The sequence below is a fragment of the Heliangelus exortis genome, chromosome 21, assembly GCF_036169615.1.
Source record: "Heliangelus exortis chromosome 21, bHelExo1.hap1, whole genome shotgun sequence".
Taxonomy (NCBI): domain Eukaryota; kingdom Metazoa; phylum Chordata; class Aves; order Apodiformes; family Trochilidae; genus Heliangelus; species Heliangelus exortis.
The window spans coordinates 4,509,435-4,530,851 of NC_092442.1; the positions used below are offsets into that span (position 1 = coordinate 4,509,435).

General features: G+C 40.1%; 1 protein-coding gene across 11 annotated transcripts in view; it reads left to right on the forward strand.

The window, feature by feature from the left end:
* The window catches only part of CUX1 (cut like homeobox 1), a 263,293-nt gene that overhangs the window by 157,332 nt on the left and 84,544 nt on the right, over positions 1–21,417 (forward strand). For all 11 annotated transcript variants that reach the window (XM_071765224.1, XM_071765218.1, XM_071765222.1 and 8 more), the window contains exons 9-11: positions 8,605–8,653; positions 17,747–17,851; positions 20,525–20,713. In XM_071765224.1, coding sequence (XP_071621325.1) covers positions 8,605–8,653; positions 17,747–17,851; positions 20,525–20,713 — 343 coding nt within the window. The remainder of the gene's footprint in view (positions 1–8,604; positions 8,654–17,746; positions 17,852–20,524; positions 20,714–21,417) is intronic.

The window sequence follows — 21,417 nt, forward strand, 5'->3', positions numbered from 1 at the left end:
TCTGAGGAGAGCAGCTTGCTACTAGACCTCTAGAGGTCATGTTTGGATCCTTGGGAAATTTTAATTTTTGGGGGAAATTTTCAATTATTTCACCATTAAACCTAACTACAGAGAGTACCCAAAATAACCAAAATGAGTATGATTACAGCAAACTTCAGGTTTAATAATGATGCTGCCTCAATGTCATTAATAAGACTGCTGATTTCCCACATCTTATGAGCTGTAACACTGTTTTGTGTATTTGTTATCTCCATTATGTGTTGTAGCATGGGTAGATAAATAGAAATACCATGGAGGCAACAGGAAACAAAACAAAATAATCAAACATGTTTATCACTAGAGCATTAAAATGGCTGCTGTGGCAGACACCAGATGAATTATGCAATACATAACTTAATTCTCTGGGCCACAGATGTTTCATTTTTCCTGCAAGAAGATGATTGAACCTTGAATGACAGTTTCAGGCAGTCTTTGATTGCTCTGTGGGTCACATGCTTGATATGACCTGCATTTGAGTGGCTTTCTACATGCTGTTGCTTTATAAAACATGTAAAATTGACATCATGTTGGCTGCTCAAGGCCAAGTCAGGAGTAATTCTGTGCTTTTGATATGCTTTGTGTGCCAGTGAGGAAGAGGGAAGGGTGTCTGTGTTTAAATTCTGATATGTTATTGAATCAACTGAAAGCAGGAGAGGGGAATTGCAGCAAGCTCTTTCAATTTGTAGCAGGAAGCACTAGGAAATAGAGAATTTGCTGCATCTGTGTCATCTTGTATTGTTAGAAAATCCTCAGAGCTGTAATATTGGATCAGGCTGTGACTCCTGCTACTCAGGGCAGACTGAGTGGCCAGGAAGGCAGCTGGGAATGTTTGTTTGCCTAAAACAGCTCCTCTGAGCATGATTATTTGCCATAACCTGAACCTGGAGATTGTGTTCCTCACCCTGAGGACTTGGTCCTGCAAATCTGCTGGGTTTGTACTGATATTGGTGCAATATCTCAATCTCGGGACAGTAATAGAGGTGGATTCAGGCATAAATACATGAAAAATTAAACAACAGAAAGTCCTTTTTCTCCATAGTCTCTAAGGGCAGGTCAGAGTGATTACACCAGAACTCAATTGTGGGGACTCCTCTCTGCCTGCCAGTACCAGAACCTGCAGGAGCACAAGCCCACAGCTCATGAAGTTGCAGGCTTCTCACCAGAAGCTAGTGCAAACTGATTTTAAACAATTTTGGGGGGATTTTATTTGCAAATTTCAGTTGCAAAAATTAGCTCATGTTTCAGCAGCTTTCTTTTAGCTCCTCTGTGGCCCAGAGGATTGTCACCAGTGGTCTGAGGTGGGAGAAAGCTCAGAATAATCCAAGTCTGAACTCTATTCAGTACTGGTTATAACACTACTCATAGAGCTTTGCAGGGTAAAGCAAAAGTACGTAGTGAAAAGGGACAGGTTTGATCATGAGAAGAAGGATTTGTTACATTTCTTTTCCTTCCTGTCCTGAGCAGAGTGATGGCTGGACAGAGATCACAAGAGGCCTGGTTTTGTGGAGAGAAAAAAAATGACAATGGAGCAGTATGAGGGAGCTAAGATTGAGATTGGCTGTGGTGCAGTATATGTAAACAGTAGGAAAATAGTATTGTCATCAAATAAATAGTATATACCATCTATTTATATAGTAGGCTACTTTTTAATACATCCAATAAGCTATTTCTTTTTCCCAGCTGCTTACATTAAGTGTTCTTTGATTGCACCCTATGCTGAGGTTATGTGTGTGTAATGTTATTGGAATTACAGCTCTGGGGTTCTTTGAGTTAGTGTTATTTGTTATATATCATTCTCATATTTTTTTTCTCACAAGATTTTATTGAGCTGATCAATTAATGTCACTCATGTCTTTTCTCTATGTAGAAATGATGAAGAAAACATCTGACCTTCAGAAACTCCACTCCTTTGTGTATCAGTGGAGTGGTTTCTGTTGTGTTTAAAACTCATTGCACACATAATTTTCTTATCCTTGCAATCCTGACTTAAGCCATGAAAGAGAAAACAAAGTGCTGTGCAAGATGGTTTAATCCATGGGGTCTTTTCCTTCTGATGCTCAAGATGATTCTTGTATTGTCCAGGCATTGCTTGATCTCTTGGGCTCTATAACTATTTTCTTTTAACTTTATCAATACTTGATGATGACTTGACACCTTTCAAGTATCTAGGATATCATTTATTTGAATTTCATACCTGTGGGTGGTGCAACTTGATCTTCATACATGCAGTACTAGCCTGGTATATGCTGAGTGAGAAACCTTTGAGCGAGATTTAGTTTATTTTTTCAGCTTGAGTCTGTGTGCCGTGCACTGCATGGATACAAGGCCAGCAATGAGGAGAAACAAAAATTAATTCTAATAAAATGAAAAATCTTGAGAAGGTTACCATTGAGTCTCTCTCCCTTTTGCTTGGGGAGGAACTTGATATAGTATGGGGTAAGTGCAAGAGGGGTCTGGACAATGTTCAGTGGGCATTTAACCATTCCCCAGATTAATCCAGATGACGTCTTGTCTAATTGCTGGACCACCTGAAACCAGCACTTCTTTGATCTCTCAATTTAAAGCCTTCAGTGTTTCACTGCCTTGCAGAGAGAGGATTTTTTCTTCAACTGAGTTCCTAGGAAAGGAAACACCCAATTCATTACTAAAGTTGGTGGATTTATGAATCCCTGAACAGAGAAATTCTTTTACAAGAGGCCGGGATTTATATGACATTGGAAAAAGGATTATCTGATCTGACGACCCTTGGAGGATTGCTGTGAAAGAAAATACTAACCTCTTGCAGTTTGAAAAGTAAATTTGAAAACTTAGCAGTAAAAAGTCTGTGAGTGCTAGTGCCTCTGACATGGTATATACTGGTTAGCATAGAATCACAGAATAGTTAGGGATCAAAGAGACCTTAAATATCATCCAGTTGCAACCCCCTCCATGGGCAGGGACACCTCCCAGCAGCCCAGGTTGCTCCATACCCCATCCATCCTGCCCTCAGAACACTGCCAGGGATGGGGCAACCTGGGCCAGGGTCTCACCCCCCTCTCAGTGAAGAATTTTCTCCTAATGGCCAGACTAATCCTCCCCTCTTCCAGTTTTAAGCCATCACCCCATGTCCTCTCACTACATCCATGGCACCTTGGCATGGTCACAGAGAGGCAGGGATTAGATGAGGGCATCTACCAGCAGAGCTTAGAAAGAGTCTTGAATTTGGGTAGGAAATCTGTCATCCTTCTTTTTAGCTTAAAGAAAAACTAAAATGGATTATTCAGCTGCTGGAATGCTCTTGTGCCCTGAGTGAATGCTGTGATCATTGGGCTGCAGGCAATTTTGATATTGTTTAGTGATCCGAAATTACTTCCTAAACCCAGCCAGGAATCTTCCCTGATAAAAATTTTATTGGAACTTGAAAAAATGTAATGCACTTTTTTTTTTTTTTTTTAATGCTCTGCCCCTTCTCCTTCTTTTCTTCCTCTCCCAAATAACTCCTCACATTTGTCTGATATTAGAAAACTACTAGGTTATACTGCCTCTAATTTAAGAGGCTAAGATATTTACCTAATTTGGCCAAAACCTGCTCTGTGATGATCATAGATATACATTACAAGTCGGATTTTCCTTTCTTTCTTAATTAAACATAAATGCACATCAGTTGTTAATGCATGCTTTTAGTTTAAAATAGTCTGGGTAAATGTTTTAGCAATTATAACATTTTAACAAGCCCCAGTGGCTCCATATACCATGCTCTGCCCAGTAAACTTCTCCCTGTTTTTAAAGAAAACAAATGTGTGGGAAAAAAATGTTGTTTGTTTTTTACCAAACCAAAATACTAATCTGCCCTGCTAGTCAAGTTTCCTGGCCATGCCACTGACTGCAGCTTCAAAAGTGTCATCTGTATTTTGCAGTTCTCCCATGTATAAAGAATCCAACAGCAGCTTCCTTCAAGGTTCAGTAAGTCTGAATGTTTAGGGGGCTGTAGCCACAAGATTTGGCAAACCATTTACTTGTCATGTTAATAAAAAAGGAATTGTTTCTGCCTCTTTAAGCCAGTATCTAAATAAAGGAGTTGGATCAACTGGATTTTCATCATAAAGTCCAGATTCTTCGTGCTTGCTAGTGAATAGCTTCATGGTGTTTAGGGTTTCAGTCTGATTTAACTTATTTAGGAAAAGAACTGAGCTTCTTTCATATTACCAGTTCTTCAATTTGCTTGCTTGTTATGCTGCTCAAACCTAATCGGTTATCTTGATCTGAAAAAGAAAATGGAGCCTTTTGGTGGCTTTTATTTCCCATAAGCAATTGAATTGAAAAGTGGGTTGTTTGTTTGTTTGTTTGTTTGTTTTAAACTCCTTAAGTTGTTTTTTTTTTTGAGATGGCATGTTAGCTTTGAGGGCTTTTTCATGACTGGTAAAAGCTTATCCCTTGTAAATCTATAGCTTTTAGTGCATTTTGGTTTTCCCTTCTACCTCAAGAGCAAGAAAAGAAATAATAGAATATTTCATGGTCATGCTGCTTCAGCAGTTCAAATTCTTGTTACTTAGTGATGCTTGTTCTGCAGCCTCAAATGGTTGAGCTTAAAATTTGATTTCCTAAATTCCTTATCCTGAAATTGTTGAAACTCAGAACAAGCCTTCAGTAATATAGACTGAAGAACTCTCTTGAATACCTGATTGCTTTTCCTCTAGCACAGAGATTATAAGGAATTAGATCAGATAAATGATTATACTGTCTGTGGAATGAGAAAACACAGGCTAGATAATATTTGTTCCTGATGATCTGTTTTAATGTTAAGAAAGTGCCAGCCTTGACAAACCCTGAATAATGTTGGGTTGTTATGTAGAAAACTGCTGTAAAACTCTGTGCAGATCAGTGTATTTTAGCAAAAGGTTTTGTTACTAATTCCCCTCATTCTCTGTACCTATCTGAAGACAGACAAACCTTTAGGATTTTTCTTCTTGCCTTCAGCTCTTGGAGTGATCAGGGCAATCCAGGCACTCAGAAGAGGTGAAGTTTCATGTTGTTTCAAGAATGAAGAAAGCTAAAAGTAAAATCATCAGATCTGTGTGTCTGACAAGTGAGTTTGGCTCACGTGGAGTGACTCTGATCAGAAATTTAGGGTCACTGTACCCATGGGTTTGCTAAACTTGACCACTGTTCCCTTCAAGGGTCCCACCAGATTTTCAGTGAAAACCTTTAGGACAAGGTGGTGGCCTTGAGCTGGATGGTATTTTGCCTGTCAGAGTAATTCCATTGAAATAAAGAGAAATACTGAAATAGGAGGGGCTGAAAATAAGCAAATGTGGAGGATGGTGAATACATCAAAAATGACCTCTGTGAGGCTAATTCAGTGAACCAAAGTGGAGTTTCCTTGTACCTTGCAGGTCTGAATTTGACACGGTGCTTTGTAAACAGTAAATCAATGCAAGTTGTTTCTGTGAGTGCATAAAAGGTGTGAGAACTGTAATTTATTTTACAATAAATACCTCTGCTGAGCAAACAGTGAATGTAGCTCTTAGAGACTTGCTCAAATAAGTGACTTTAGACTGCTGAGTGCCAGCTACTGATGTGGCAGTTGAGTTTTAAAATGAAAAGACTGAATTCCTTTTGAAGATACTTCTGAATGCTGTTGACACTGGTGTTAGGAAAGAATATAGAGTAATTTAATTCATTACTTTACTTAAAGATAACATTTATGGTTGCAGCATTAACCTCCATTGGTGTGCAGACTGCTGAGCTGAAGATGTTTGGCTTCAATTTGTTTGGAGATGTTGCATCCTTTTATTAGGTGTGTGGAGACAGATTGTGTGCAGGAAAGCTGGGAGAGGGGAGTTCAGGATCAGTCAGCTGGTGTGTCTGGATCCAAGGACAAAGGGACAATTTTGCCCTTGGCTACAGTTTGACACTTCTGCTGGATTCAGACAGAATTATCTGTGCTTGCTGAAGGGCAGAAATGTCATTTTTATTGCATTCTATATCCTCAGTTGCTTTTTTTGTAATTGGCTGTGTGTACCGGTGCTGTAATAGAGCTCTTAAATCCTGACCCCTGCTAAAATGGCATACAAATACTGGTGCTAATACTCCTGTCCATTTTAAATACAGGATTGACTGGTCCTTCCACTTGATTTTTCAGGCACTGTCCTGTGTTCCAGCCTGTTTTACTGGCAGCCACACCTTTCCACTGGCCTGGGGTGCTTTATTGCTCTTGGTCCCATCTTCCCCTTGGTCCTTTGGCCTTGGACATCCCTCTTGCTCCTCTGTCTTCATTAGTTTCAGTATCTTTGGCTGTCTTCACTTGCCTCTGTGACCCTAAAAAGTGGCTGAGGGTCCTTTGGTAGATCCAGACCCCCTCCCACTTGTGCAGCTCCCCACTCATCTCTTCTGCATCATCTTTTCCCTACAAGAAAACCAGCATTCCCTTGGCTGAACTGAAAAACTCCCCTTCTGCTCCCAAAGAGGGCACTCCTGTGGCCCAAGGGTTTTGTCCTTCTGAGTCCTTCACTTTCTCAGTTTTTCAGACCTTTGGCTCATACCTGGCACCCCCTGTTTGGGAGGAGAGGCAATGATTTTATTGTTATCCAAACCCTACGAAGTGTGAACTGCAAGTGGATTTGCTTAAGCTGTAGCCAGCATGTTGGGATGGGACATTCCCAGCTCTGCTCTGGGAGGCATGTGACATAATCCAGACATCATTTACTGGCTCCATATAACCTGAGGCATTCACACATAAATTCAGCTTGAGTACATAAGCTTATATAAAGAGGATCCCTATCCTGGCTAAAAATATTTGTAAAATGCTGGAAAACTTTGTGCATTGGGATGCACTTTTATGTCTGTTACAGGTACATAATGTGGTCACTTGCATGTTCTTAGAGACATCTTTTCCATGTGAAATACTGTAATTTCTGTGAGTGGGTTAACAAGTATTTTGGGGAGGGCATCTAAACTGAAAGATGTTTCACAACTACAGAGGCTAAAGACTTGAAAAGTGTTACTGTCAGCTTATGTTAACCTGTTGGGATTAGTGTTCTGGCTACTCCCTACACACTTTGAGTCTTTATTTGCCCAAGGAGTGATTGTTCAATTCAGTAACTAGTGTCTTAGTATTTATTATTAATTCAAAACATTGTGTGCACGATTTCTTTCCAATGTAAGAGCACATTAGCTTCTCCAGCACAAGAAAACACATGTTAATCTGTTTTCCATTATTGTCCAAAAGATTTTTTCAAAAGGCAATTCTGGCTGCTTTGACAACATTAAAGGCTGTAATTAAAAATAATTTTCCATTAATTTATAAACACACACATTTACTTATTAGGATCTTTTACTACATTTCCCTAAGTGTGTGTGTAGAAACCTAAAATAATGTTGAAGAGTAAGTCAATATTCAGTGTAATGATCCAGAATTGAGTGTGCCAGTTCTCTGATGTACTTCAATTAACCATCTTTCCCATCAACACCTGAGTAGCAAAATGGATCTTCTGTGGGATCAGCTGAAAAACAAACCCTGACTTTTCTACATCAGCAAAGGGAATTCCAGTCTTTCACAGCTTTTCCTGATAATGATCTGCTACAGATTAAAAGCAAAAAGCAGACATTATGGTGTTGGCAGATTGAAAAAGGACTTGCCTGGTTAAAGCTGCTGTTCATGGGAGATGAGGATAGTGTTTATTGCTTCCATATGCTGCAGGGATAGAAGACAGACAAAATGCCTGGGGAGAAGGAATATACCCTATTATATTGATGTAGGGCATACTTTGGGGTCTGTAGGACCTTTTCTGGTACCTTTTGCAGGTGAGAGCATGAGTCTGAAATATTTGCCCGTGATTCAGCTTGATGATTTTTTAAAAAAACTGCTAATGGATTGGATCTATTTGTGTGAGCAAAGTCTTAGAGCTGCTGGGGTTTTGAAAGGTCAGGACTATTAGCTGCCACCATATGTGAAGGATCTATTTTTCCTTAACTATTTGTATAGTTTTCAACCCCTTTGACTTTCATATTCAGCTTTGTAAAGTACATTAAGAGCCCTAGTCTAAATTTAGAGTTTCATAAATTTTTGTCAAAAAACCTCTTTTCTGCATAATATAAAATTAAATTTCTTGATCTCTTTGACTTCATGATATATTTTTAGCCAAACTTAGAACCAAACTGTTAGACACATTGGAAGAGAAGAATAACAGGCTACTTCTGTGTGTGTGTATACAAGTAGTTGACTGAAGCACTGCCTTCTCCATAATTATCACTCTGAAATACTTCTACATGTAGGAAAGATAACACTGCCCTTCTGGAGAAGATTGGGGGAGGAAGATCTTCAAAGATCTAATGAGTATGCTCAGATACTGACATGCTTATTTAATTGCAAAAAGGGAGCAGGCAGAGGAATTGGAGCCTTGCAAATGGGGTTCACAGTGCTGAAACCCAAGAGGATTTCATCAGGCAAAAGGGAAGCTGATCAGTCTGACTGTGTTCTTTTAAAAATATATTGAAAATTGGTATTTGGTGGTGTTCTGTGCATGAACTCATCCAGCAGGTATTCTGCATGTTGTAACAGTGTTTCTGCTCTCTTGTTCTCCCCAGGGCCGATGAAATCGAGATGATCATGACAGACCTTGAAAGAGCAAATCAGGTAGGATTTTAAATTAGTCCCTCATAAAATTTTAAGTGTGACTTTGATTTTTATTTTTTTTTTTCCTTCTCTTTTGGATTTCGTGACAGTTCTTTCATATGCACTTAGCAGTCATAACTGTGTAGAGTAAGAAAATACACAAATTTAGAAAAAAATGCAGCCCTTTAGGGATCCTTTGTAAGGATTGTATGCACAGTAGGGTAGTGCTTCCTATATATTTACCTTCTAGTAATTATTTTGTGATTTCTGGAAAGGCAGTATGTTTTGCAAAGTTGTAGCAGTGACTTAGCCAGTAGCTTTTTTTCTTTTCTCAGAGTAGAAAGCTGGTTGTGGTTAGAGAACAAGTATTTTTGATTTCCTCACTGCCATAAAAAAGTTGAATTATATCTACTTATATAGAATTGTTAATGATATCTTCCTATCCAACTGGAACAAACCTGCAGTTTGGGTTGATTTCTTGTTTTTTACTTTTGTTTGCTTGGTTTTTTTTTTTTTAATTAGTCAAAATTTATAACTGCTTATGTGCAGTTACTTTGACTGCACTGCTTGGGCTGTAGTCCAGCAAATTCTGACTCTTTATATAAACACCAGTGTGCATTTTATCTGAGCTGTTGTAAAGCCAGAAGAGGTGATTCTGTCTCCTCCCATCTCCCCCTCCTCTGCTTCCCAACTCCTGTGGTCCCCTCCCTGCCTCACAACAGCTTTGCAGCTGGGGGACCCTTCATTCACTCTGTTGAGCTCAGTAGCTGCAGCAGAGCCTGAATTTGGAGGAAAGGGGCCAAGTTTGTTTCCTGTGGGTTTAGCAAATTCAGCAGCTCAACAAAACCAGCAGCAGCACTGAGATGAGGGATGTGTGGCCTCGGAGGGGATAGAGAAGGGTGAGCTACTGGAGCAGCTCAGCTGATGTGCCAGAACATGCCCACAGTCCCTGTCTTGTGTGATACTGCTTTGCTTTTATAAAACTCTTCTGTAAATTACAACTAAGTAATCTTGGGAGCAGTAATTCCTGTGTTTTACCTCTTTTTAGTTGAAAAGAAAATTGAAAGAAATTAAACCCGTTGCACAGGCCAGAAAGTCAGTTTGCATCAGGCTGAAGTGTTACAATTGCAGAAACAAGTACTTCACATAATTATGTATTTAATAGTTAAATTAACATTTCCTTTTACCATTTCAGTAAGTACTTATTCCCCATTATTAAGGCTACCTTTAAAGAGTAATGCTCAGCATGACTCCTACTTTGAGGAGCGACTGCATTGCTGATTTTCATCTGCTGTTTTGCTGCTCTGAAATTAACACTGACCCAAACGTCTGGGATTCAGAGCAGAAATCTACAGCAAAATGTTTCCACTGGCTGTGTAAAAAATATTTGCTGTAAATTATAAAATACCTAATATTTCATGAAAATACCTTGCTCAGTTTCTGCCCTTTTTACATCCAGAGCTGTCATATCTGAAGTCCTGTTGCTTTATGTAAGGATACTTCTCTGACTTATTAGAGGTAGGGACTGCCATTTCTCTCTGCAGTTCTGTAAAATTAGAGGCTGATCTTGATCAAGGTGTCTGTTCTGGGTGATAAAAGCCCTGGGACAAGAGCTGATGTTGTAACTCCCACCCTTGTGTCCTGTGAGTTGAAGCATGGACCATATTTAGTTGTCAGACCACATCACCTTTCTTCTCCCTGTGTTTTTTACTCTTTTGCATCCTCCTGCAGGAGCTTTCTGGGCTTGTTTGTGTGCTATCATCCCCAGAAGAAATTACTAGCTCATAGAAATAATTACCTTTAAATACCAGTGAGCTTTGCAATTTTCTGCTTAGAAAGAAAAAGGGGTAGTGACCGCAAAGCTCCTTTTCCCTCCATTGTATCATTAACACAAGGTATAAACTGAATTTTCCCCCAAACCATAAACCTAAGTTAACAAGAGAAAGAAATTCCTCACTCTGGAGCAGAGCAATCTGGGAAAAAGGGGTTTGGAGGTGGGTGCTGGAGGTACCAGTGTGGAGGCTGCTGGGTTTACAGCCCTTCTTCAGCTGCTCATCCAGGCACTCAGTGCAGTTAATCCAAGAGCTGGAGAGGGGTTTTGCAGCAGGGCTGCTCTCACTCAGACTGAAAAAGCTCAAACGAGTAATTTAATACACAAATTTACACCCACTGTTATGGCAAGGTGGGCATCCATGGTGGTCCCATAGAGTAACCCTTCCACTTTGAAGTTTTGAGAGCTATAAACCAGGACAAAAAGGACAAGAACAGGACATTAAATTGGCTGCTCTACCCACAGCCATTAGCTCCATCACATGTAGCTTTAGCAGAGGTGTCAAGTCTGGAGCCAGCAGCCCCTGCTTGCTTTAGCAGTAAGATCCAACCACATCCCCTTCAAGACAGCAGAAGAGCAGTGGGAGCTTGGGGTCTGTTCCCCTCTCTGATCCTCTCCTCATCCCCAGGGTTATATGGCTTGGGCCTGTAAAGGTGAAGTGAAAATATGACTAAATGCAATAGGAATGGCTTGTTTTTGTTTTACTGACCCAGCAGCTCAATAACAAAAATAACCTGAGAGTTCACCCTTGCATTTCCATGAAGATTTAATAATCCTGTAGTTTGGAGAAGGGACTCGTTTTATTAAGATTTCATTTTGCACAATAAATCACTGCATATTTTCTGATATGCTACGAAGTATAATAATAAATAATTAAAACTAAACTACCCTTGCTTGTCAAAATAAATGATTTATCATAGTTTGGGATATAGCATCTGAATTTTTTATTGTTTGATTCCCAGAATATTATAATTTCCAATCAGTGAAGTTAATGAAGCTCCAGTGTACTTTTCTGCATTTGCAACAGCTACAGTCGTGTGAATATGTTTTGCACAAATATTTATGGTTAGCACTTCTCTAAACCTTTTCAAGTTTACACCTTTCTCATAAGTGTTTCTTGCAATAAGTGATGAGTATTTGGGGTGACAAATTTATTCAAATTAATTATCCTTCTGTTTCTATACTTCATCTGGCAACCTAGAATCACCCAGTTGTGCTTGAGAAAAACTGAGGTTTCTGTTAAAAAGAATAGTTCCTAAGTTGTGAAAACAGAAATACTTTGGAATGTTGTTGTTTTTTTTTTAAAAGGGAGATGCTTATTTTAAGGTTTTAATATTGAGCCTAAGTTTGTGGATTCATGTCACTGATATATCCAGACTTGTCTACTGACTTCATACATTCAGTTCACACTGGCTAATTAAAAAAAACACTAAAAAGGCTCCTGGGCTCTGTAACTTGGGCTTCTTGGAAAAAGTGCTTTTTCACTTTTAAAAGAGAAGAACTTCAGTTGGTTGATCCTGGGGTGTTGTATTCTAATCTTGAGGAGGAGGAAATAGATCTGAAAAACAGACTGGGGTGACTCAGATGTAGATTTCCTTAGAATTTGGGACTAATAACAATGAGAACATGGGACATTTATTTTTTGGTGGACTATATTGCAAAAGTTATAGAAAAAAAAGTTTTTTTTTTCCTTCTGTGTCAGTGCCAAGTTATCAGTTTGGAAAAGTGAAACATTTCCATTGATTTCCTTTCCAGTTTCTTCAAAGTGCTGAGAGTGCTCCCAGTGCTTCTACAACTTATTTTTTTCTGGGGAAATAAGTTCAAATACAGAAACTTATGTTATCAAGAAAATAACAACTGTTCTTTCTAAAATACGTAACCATTTATCTGGACTGGATCAGTACCATTTATTCCAGAGGAATGTGTTAGATTTTAAGATCTGTAGAGGAAGGGTTAGTCAGTTAAAGCATATTTTGGAACCAAACCACCACTAAAATACATTAAAAGGTGTCTGCTATAGAAAGAAAGAGCAGCTCACCAGGGCATTTTGGCAGAAATGCTGTTCTCAGGGTTATTTTTTTATTTCATGGGGTATGGTACCTTCCTGTCTCTAACAAATCACATTGGCAAATGGTTTGAAAAGATACTCCCACTAAGTGAGATTGCTATAAAATATGTATGTTTTTGAGCAGCAGATGGAATAAATTCTCCTCTTTCACTTAGCAACACGAGTGCAGCACAATATAGGCAATGAAAGTGGTGTGCTGGAGGGTTTTGCTCTGCCCCACCAGTGCTAATAAAACCAGTGACCAAGCAGTCCTTGTTTTTTATTTTTCCCTGAAGAAGGGTCCATAGATCTTTCCATGGCTCCTTCAGCTGCACTGAGACCAAAAGATGCTGCCTGAGTATTTGCTTTTTGATTTCTGTCTTCCTTTGCAATGAATGAGATCTCTGCTGCCATGGTGTCCCAGAGCCCCACAGATTGCAGTGAAATTTTGCTGCTTCCTAAGCAGATGAGGTCACTCACTTCATCCTGTGATTTCACTATCTGTAAAATGGGAATAATAACATTTACTTTAGAAAGTGCATTGAGATCCTTGCACAGAGAAGTGCTGTGCAAAGGCAAAATATGGTTAACATTATTTTCATACAAACACAGGAGTTTCCTGTAAATGCTTGGCTTTCAGTTGGGAATACATTTATCTGGCAGCCTTTCAATGCTGCAAAGGAAAGTGCAATAGCCTGAAGACAAGAATGAAGACAACCCAACCTCTTCTGTTTGTTAAGAGGTTTTTTTTTCTGTTTTTCATGTAATTCTCCATTGCTGGGGGAAAAAAATAACCAAGGTGCCAGAGCCCAGAAGAGGCTTTCATGTGAGAATTTCTGGTAACCTTGCTGTTGTTCTGTGGCAGGGTCATTTAAAGGTTTTAAAATAATTTTTTAGGCCTCAGAAGTTAGAAAATTAAAGCACATTGAACCAGTGTGCTTTAATTGATCTTGTACTCTGAGAAACACAGCTCTTGCAGCAGCTTGCAAGTTAGAATGTCAGCTTCAAGCCTTGAAACCCAAGCATGGTGATGACTGCCATAACCAGGCTCATAAACTCCAGCAGAATTACTTGTGCTAATATTCACTCCTAGCCCATAGGAAGAATTTGCCATGTATAGCACTGAATTTAGCAAGTAATAAGGAAATAGAGCTTGGCTGGTGGAACTTTAAAGGGAAGGTTATACTTTTTTTTTGCTTGTAAGTATCTCATTTTGCTATTCACACCACTGGTCTTTGATCAAATTAACATTTTACTGTAAGTAGAAGAGCACTCAGTTCATGCTATTCATTATCTTGTCAGGCAACAATGAGAATAATTTCAACTTGGAGGTATTGTGGAAAGCTTCTTTTTTTGTTTAATTGGAAAGTGCAAGGCAGCATTTGATGATCATGACCTCCTGGCTTTCCTGGGAACACTGCAATATTTACATGCTCTAGTAAGGAGAATGAAGGTGTTTTGAAACATTTGTTTCCAAGAAGATTGCTCTATGCTTTTAGAAAAAGCAGTATGGAAATTATGTATGACCTGAGCTCTCCAGAAAAGTGGCATTTTTAGACAACACTGGATTTGCAGGATCTCCAGCAAAGCCACCTGTGTGGTGGTCACTGGGCACCATGGTTTTTCTGGGCTGTGCATTAGTAGATTTGGAAGTAAGGAACCAAGAGTTTTAGCACTGACTGATGGATGAAAAGCAGCAACTGTACCATGGCACACACATTCCTTAGCCAAAGTGGGCTGGTTTCACACAAAGGAAAGGTTGTGTGAACTTTCCAGTGGCTCCAAGTTGTGCAAGATTGCTAGGTTTTAGCCATTTTCCATACTGGGAGTCTGTCTCTGGCTACACTCTCTTTTCTTATTTCAGGAAAAATTGTTCAACCATTTCTAAGGACAAGATTAGGGGAAAAAATCCAGTTTTCCCCACATGTTAGGAGTCGTTCTTGCTGTTTTGGTGAGGAGCCTGCTGTGCCCATATTTAAGAAAAGGGCCTTGGCACTTGATGAGCAAGGGTTTGTCTTTTTCTCAGGGTTGTATCTTCTATTGCTTCAAGTAGCAAAAGTAAAAAAAAGAAAGCCCCAAGCCTGGCCAGCCTATAAGGGTCTGAAAAAAACCCCTGAGTTCACACAAACTGAAGGGAATCTGGTTTGAATTTCTCAGCTTTGATGTCCATGCCTGTCCCGAGCTGGCTGCAGTCTATCACTGGGGTGAGCATTAAGCAGCCAGGTTTTAATTCTCTTGGTTGTAATGGAAGGCTCAGTGGCACTTGGAGGGGGGGAGGACAAGGGGGAGGGAGATGCTCCTCCAGGCTGCCCCTGTCACCAGGGGGGACAGGCAGGGACAGAGAGAGGGAAGTGGGGAAGGAGGGAGGCAGAGGAGGGGGACGGGGCTGCTGCCAGGAGGACATTTGGAGAAGAAGCAAGGAGGAAAAGAGGAAGGAGCAGATCGTGGGGGTAAGAGAGATTCTGGGAGGTGGTGTTGGCTTTTGCATGCCTTGAAGCTGAAGGCAGAAGTGGTGCTTCCAAAGGAATTAGGAAGGGGACACACTGACAAGGAGAAGAGGGATGGGAGTCAGAGAGGCAAAAGCAGAGGGGAGCAGCAGCAGAGCTGTGGTGTCAGTTCTGGGGTGCAGGTGAGTGGGTAAGAAACACCCAAAGGCAGCCCTGGTGCTACAGGGTGAGGTTGGGGTTAACACCCCCCCTGCAGAGCACCCCAGTGACAATGCTCAGGGGGCTTGGGGAACCCTTCCAGCTCCAAACAGGGGGGTTCTGCCAGTGCATTCATTAACACTTCTGAAGCACTTAGATCCTAATGGTGGAAACCAGAGCACAGCCTGTGAGGCAGTGATTAATCCTATTTGCAGAGGAGAGTGAGATTACTTGGCAGTAAATAAGCTGCAGAGGTCACACTCAGGACAAGGAGGACAAAGCAAAATAATAATTCACTGAGCAATATTCATCCTGAGAGCTGAATGGAGTAAGGGGTCTTGTTGGGAAAAAAAAATGTTACTGTGCAATTCCAGCCTGCTTCCTAAAGCCCTGCACTCTGGGGGTGGCCAAACATACCTGCTTGGGATTGGCTTTTCAGAACTTTTAAGTGCTCAGTTAGGAAACTACCATTCTTTTAACGGGTTTTTGTGTGTAATTCATAATTTATATTACAATAGCACCCAAAAGTGCTTTCCAGACACTGAACGCATCTATAATTCTGCCTCTAAAAAGCTTCCATTCAGGAAAAAAAAAAAAAGAATGATTGACCACTGTTTTCCAAACAGAATTGCCCAAAGTTTCTGTTGATGTATTTTTAACAGTGCATAGTATGAAATCTTGTCTAATATTATTCACAGGATTACAACAGGTGTTCTGAATTGGCTGGGGGAGGCTATGCAGAAAGGCAGCTGACAGCTTACTGTATATGCAGATGTAACATCTATTAGAAATATCCTCTGTGGTTTGCTTGCATGCAGGCTGAATAGATTCCCAAAACAATGCTGCTGTGAATGGAAGCCATCAGCAGAATTGCTTAAGGCTGCAAAACCCATTACTTACATGAAGTAGAGGCAAGAGTGAGTGCCCCAGTGTAGTAACTTGTCCTGCTTTGCTGGAGCTGTTTAGAAGGTCCTAGATCAATATATGTACATCCACATCTCATAAAGGGCAAGAAACTAATTTATCTCAATCTGTGTTGCTAGCTGAGGTTTTTATCCTGATACTATCCAGCTGCACAAACAAAGTAAACTTTCTCTTTTTGTGTCTTTTTAATGCTGCTCCCACTCTTTGAGGCACAGAATAGATTTTGTCCCACAGACTGATTATTAGCCACGTTACTGTGCTTTTTACAATTGCCTTTTAATTACAGCTGTAGAACCTATGCAAAATCATTTAATACAATGTTGTGAGCAAATAGCACAGATGATGCATTTAGTATTTGATTGCTGGAGGTTCACTGGTTGATTAAAGATGCTGACAGAGGCTCTGCTTTCACTGCTAAGCCAAAGACCACGCACACACAGAGGAGTGTAGGTTTTATATTTGCTGTTTTAGATGACTTAGGTTTTCAGAAGGATTAGCTGAAAAAGCAGGGAGTCTGACACACAGCAATATGGCAGTTTGGGCAACTTAAAAATTAATATATTACTCAATAAAAGATGGGAAGCCATCAGTGTGAAAGTTGGTCAAGAAAAGCTTTGACCTTGCTTGGTGGCAGTTCATGGATTTGGAAGAGTTGGTGATATGTCTTGGAAATGGAGATAAAAAAATTGGTTTAGCTCTTTTCTGCTAAAAGTACAGCATGATTTGCAGGGAGTAGCCCAGGTGAAAAGCAGTCATTACTCAAGGAGATATCAATGTGGGTTTATAAAAATAAAACAAATTTCTTACAAAAGAAAAGAGGAGAAAGTCTGACCAAGAGGAGTGTTTACTTTAAAAAAAAAAACAAAAAACCAAGGTTTTGCTGTGCTTTCTTAACAGGAGCTTATACACAGTTATGGAAAGGACTTTGCTGCTATTTATTGCCTGAAGTTACTGATCCATCTGTCTTTACTCAAACCCTGCTGCAGACAATCTTTCCTCATAATTCTGCTGTTCTCATTTCTATTATTATTCAATATTTGTATGGGAATTTTGTCTGGTAGCCAAGTCACAGGCTTATCAGATATTGCTCAAATCCTCAGCAGTTGGTAACTGATCTCTCTAAAATTGTCAGTTTAGGGTTAAATATTGTTGAATTAATAGACCTCCTGAAAGAATAGACTCTTAACAATTCGTGTTTTGGGAAATAATTACTGAAGAAAGACAGCCCACAGCATTGTATGTCTGTTAGAGAGAATGGTCAGAATATCTTTTAATTCAGCATTTACCCGTGAGAATTATTCCCATGAGGAATCTTGCAATAAAATCTACTTGGTCTATGAGAACAGAAAGAAATTGAATAAAAAGACTCCATTTCCACTTGTATTTATTCAGTCTGGGAAATTCAGTGGGCTGCAGCATTAGTATCAGCAGGGGATTCCTTGCTCCTAGCGTTAAATTACTGTCATAATCGCTCAATTATTTCTTCCTTGTACTGTTTAAAATAAAAATCCATCACTTTCTATGTTTTTTTCTAACATTTATTAGGTTGAGTGTTTAGGAAAATCAATTATATTCAGTCAGGCATGAATTGATGAATGTTCTTGTAATAATTGTCAGTTGTTAAACTGAATGTACTTTCTCTTTTCACCCCTTTTCATTTCCTTCAGAGGGCAGAGGTGGCTCAGAGAGAGGCAGAGACCTTAAGGGAGCAGCTCTCGTCAGCTAACAAATCTCTCCAACTTGCTACACAGATCCAGAAGGCACCTGATGTGGTGAGAGAAAATATTTACTGACTCTTACGGGTGTCTGACATTCCTGCAGTACAGCTCTTTGAATTTATGCTCGCAGCTATAAAAATATGTTTGGAGCAATATTGTAACTGAAATGGAATTGTGCTCCGTGGGGACTGGGGGTTGGGTTAAACTTTGAAGGGGGTTGGTGGCTGCAGAAGACCATGGGAAGGAGAGAGGTCACTCTGCTCCATGGTGAGTGGGATGGTGATCCATCTCTCTCCGTGGCTGCTGGTCCACAGAGAGAGCAGCAACTCCCAGAAATTATTTCAAGTTGGTAGGAGCATCAGCAGAGATAAAATTAAGGCAGCAGTGGGGTGTAGCACAGTGCTTTGGTGGGCCATGCCTGCCCAGAGGGCAGGAGAGAGGCATGGAGCTTCACACCAAAGGGACCAACTTTGCCCAGAGCTGGTGGCATTAGCAGGGACCTGCTGCCTGCCCATTTCTGGGTCTTGTTATTTTTAGCATATGGGCTGCCAGAGGAACTGGAAATAAATTCGACCTTATTCTGGTTGTCACTGAATAGATCTAAACTGAGAATTTCATCTGTAAATCCAATAAAAGAAAATTGAGAAGATATCCTGTGCTAAAGGTTTGTTGTTGGTTGTTGCTGTGTGCTTCTAAATAAAGCAAGCTGTGCCTTTTGGGGAGGCTGGTGGCACTGGCTCTTCTGAGGGGACCCTGGGGGCACAGTCTGCTGTTACAGGATTCCAGTTGGTCCTGGGTTAAAAGGTATTACAGATGAGCAGACAGATTATTTAGATTCTTTCTCTTTTTTTTTTTTTTTTTTTTTTTTTTTGCCAGAGGAGGAATGGGAGTATTTAAATGTAAATATGCAATTAGGTGAAATTTAGTCTACTTCTAAGCAGCAGATTTAACAAACAAAAGAAATCATGCTCCTTATATTGCTTTTTTTCTTGAGAGCCAGGTACATGCTTGACACTGATACCAGAGAAACACATGGTTGCCTTGAAAATACATTTGCAGAGAATGAGTAACAAACCACAAGTCCTCCAAATCTGTTTGGTTTTCTATTAATACAACCCAGTATTTTCTCAGAGAAGTCAAAAGATAGACAAGCAGGCTGCAAAACGAAAAATAAAAAGCCTGAATATCACTTTTAACTCTGAATTACCTGCCTCTTCCTATCTCATGTCCTAGTCTTATCATTATTTTAACATTAGGTCTTTCTGGTATTTAATAGTACTTCTGCACTTCATTTATATTTAATATGACAACTACTGCAAGATGAAAATGATCATTATCTATCTTATTTCAGACTCTACGTTCTAGTCTCAATAGGCACAAGCAGCAGATGATTATACAACTTGTGATGTTTCATGCAAGCAAATTAGAGGTTTTTTTCAAGTTAAAAGTATAATTCAGTGTAATAGGAGAGCGTTGTTAAGGGCTGCTCCTACATGGAGCTTTCTATGAGATACAATGGTGTGTACTGAGAATCAAGCTCAGTGTTTAGAAGATATGGAAAAGGTGTTTTGTTGTGCCTGTATTTTCCAGAAAAGAGGGTCTGGAGTATATTTCAATCTGCTGCAATGTCATCTTGAATTGTAAGGAAAATGCTTGGGTGACAGCATCAGTGGGTTGCATTTTCTGCTCTTTCACCATAGGAGCTTTGGTGTGATGGTTATGATCATTCTGTCTCTCTTGGTAAAGGGTTTCTTCCCTGCCTCACTGGTGTTTTCTCAGGAACAGCCATGAACCTTTGTAAGATGTGGTTTAGGCTTTTACATGGAACGTTCATTCATCGTTGGGCTGCCTTGTGCTCCCCAGATCTGTACAAGGATTTCCTTATGTGCTTCTTGGAAGAGAGGCTCAGAGCTCTCCAATCTATTCTAACCATCCATCTCAACATAAAAGGAGACAAAAGAGATGGCACAGTTAATCTGTGTTATCTTCCCTGAACAGATCTACCTTCTTAACTTCTCTGTCCTCTTTTATCTCCTGTCCTACTAGAAAGTTGGTCTGGTGAGGAAGAAGAATAGCTTGGGCAGCTCTGGGAAACTGGAAGAAGAAAGATCCTGATTTGGGAAAGGGAATTTCTGAAAGTGGAGACCATAGGGAGAATGGCTTTGGCTTACAGCTGTCACATCTATCTTCATCCCTGTGGAGGAGAGGCTTTAGTTGCTAACAGTAATGTTAATAGCAAACAGTTTTCGTGCAAGGAGCAAGTTCATTGGAAGTAGCACTTTGAGGCAGTTTTTGACAATATTGCCTGAAACGTGTGGCATGCATACAAAGAGCCACAGGCACATGGCTCTGCCATTCCTGATTAAGAAATTCCGCTCCGTTAATTCAGAATATTTTATCTGATGAGTATTTTGTTAGCACAGATTTTCATAGTTGTCAAAGCATTTGGACTATTAATAATAAATAGATCTAAATAGAATCCCTTGACTTTCAAGGCTGTGTCTTTCCAGTGCACTTAGGAGAAATTAGAAATGAAGAAATTGATTTTCTCCATTATCACTGTTTTACCAAAGAGCTGTCCTGGTGGGGTAGAAAGGTTCAACGTCCAGATTCATACAGCCAATCACAGGGGATTGAGTCTGTCTCTCGTGCCACCCAATGCCATGCTTAATCCTGACCTCCTCATTCCTTGTTATTTTTATTGATAATACCTTTTCCTCACACCAGGAGCAGGCCATCGAGGTGCTGACACGGTCCAGCTTGGAGGTGGAGCTGGCTGCGAAGGAGCGGGAGATCGCCCAACTTGTAGAAGATGTCCAGAGACTCCAGGGCAGCCTCACCAAGCTGCGGGAGAACTCCAGCAGCCAAATCTCCCAGCTGGAGCAGCAGCTCACAGCCAAGAACAGCACACTTAAAGTAAGCCTCAGTTTTCTGTTCAGCAGCTTTCGAGTGATAAATCAGGTGTGCTGATCCTGAGTTTACTGATGAAGTTTTCTCTGGGTCCGAGAGGCACCGAAAAAGCCAACGACTTCTCCAGGATGCTGTTGAATTCCAGTTGCTGTGACATTTTATTCTAAGAGATTACAGTTCCACTGAAATGTAATTTACCTTGTTCTCATTGTTTTGAAATTTGAATTTGCAGAGCGTGGCTACCTTTAGATTTAGAAATGACCAACAAAACCCAACATATATTCACCATGGATAGGTAGTGAAACAGCTGAACTGAAAAGGCACAGAAAATTCTTCTTAGTAATTCCCTTTCCAATGACTGATACATTACAGATTTGGCAGGGGTGTTTACTGTGCTATTGTCTATCTTTGTATTTACCTGCTGCCCCCTCCAGTTCTCTCCAATGGAAAAGGGAAGTGAATCATTTAGAGCACAAAAATAAATCAAGACACAAAGAGAAGGCTTTTTAGCTTTTTTTTTCTTTTTTTTTTTTTTTGCATATTTGCTGCTCAGTGATTCCCATTTATAATTAGCAGTCCAGTCCTATATTCACTTTTTGCGTTCCTGTAGCACTACACGAAAACCAGAAAAAACATCAAACAATTTTGTGAGTGACCCTTTTACCTTTTGCTTCAGCAGCTTTGTGCCCTAGCCCACACAGTTTCGATCT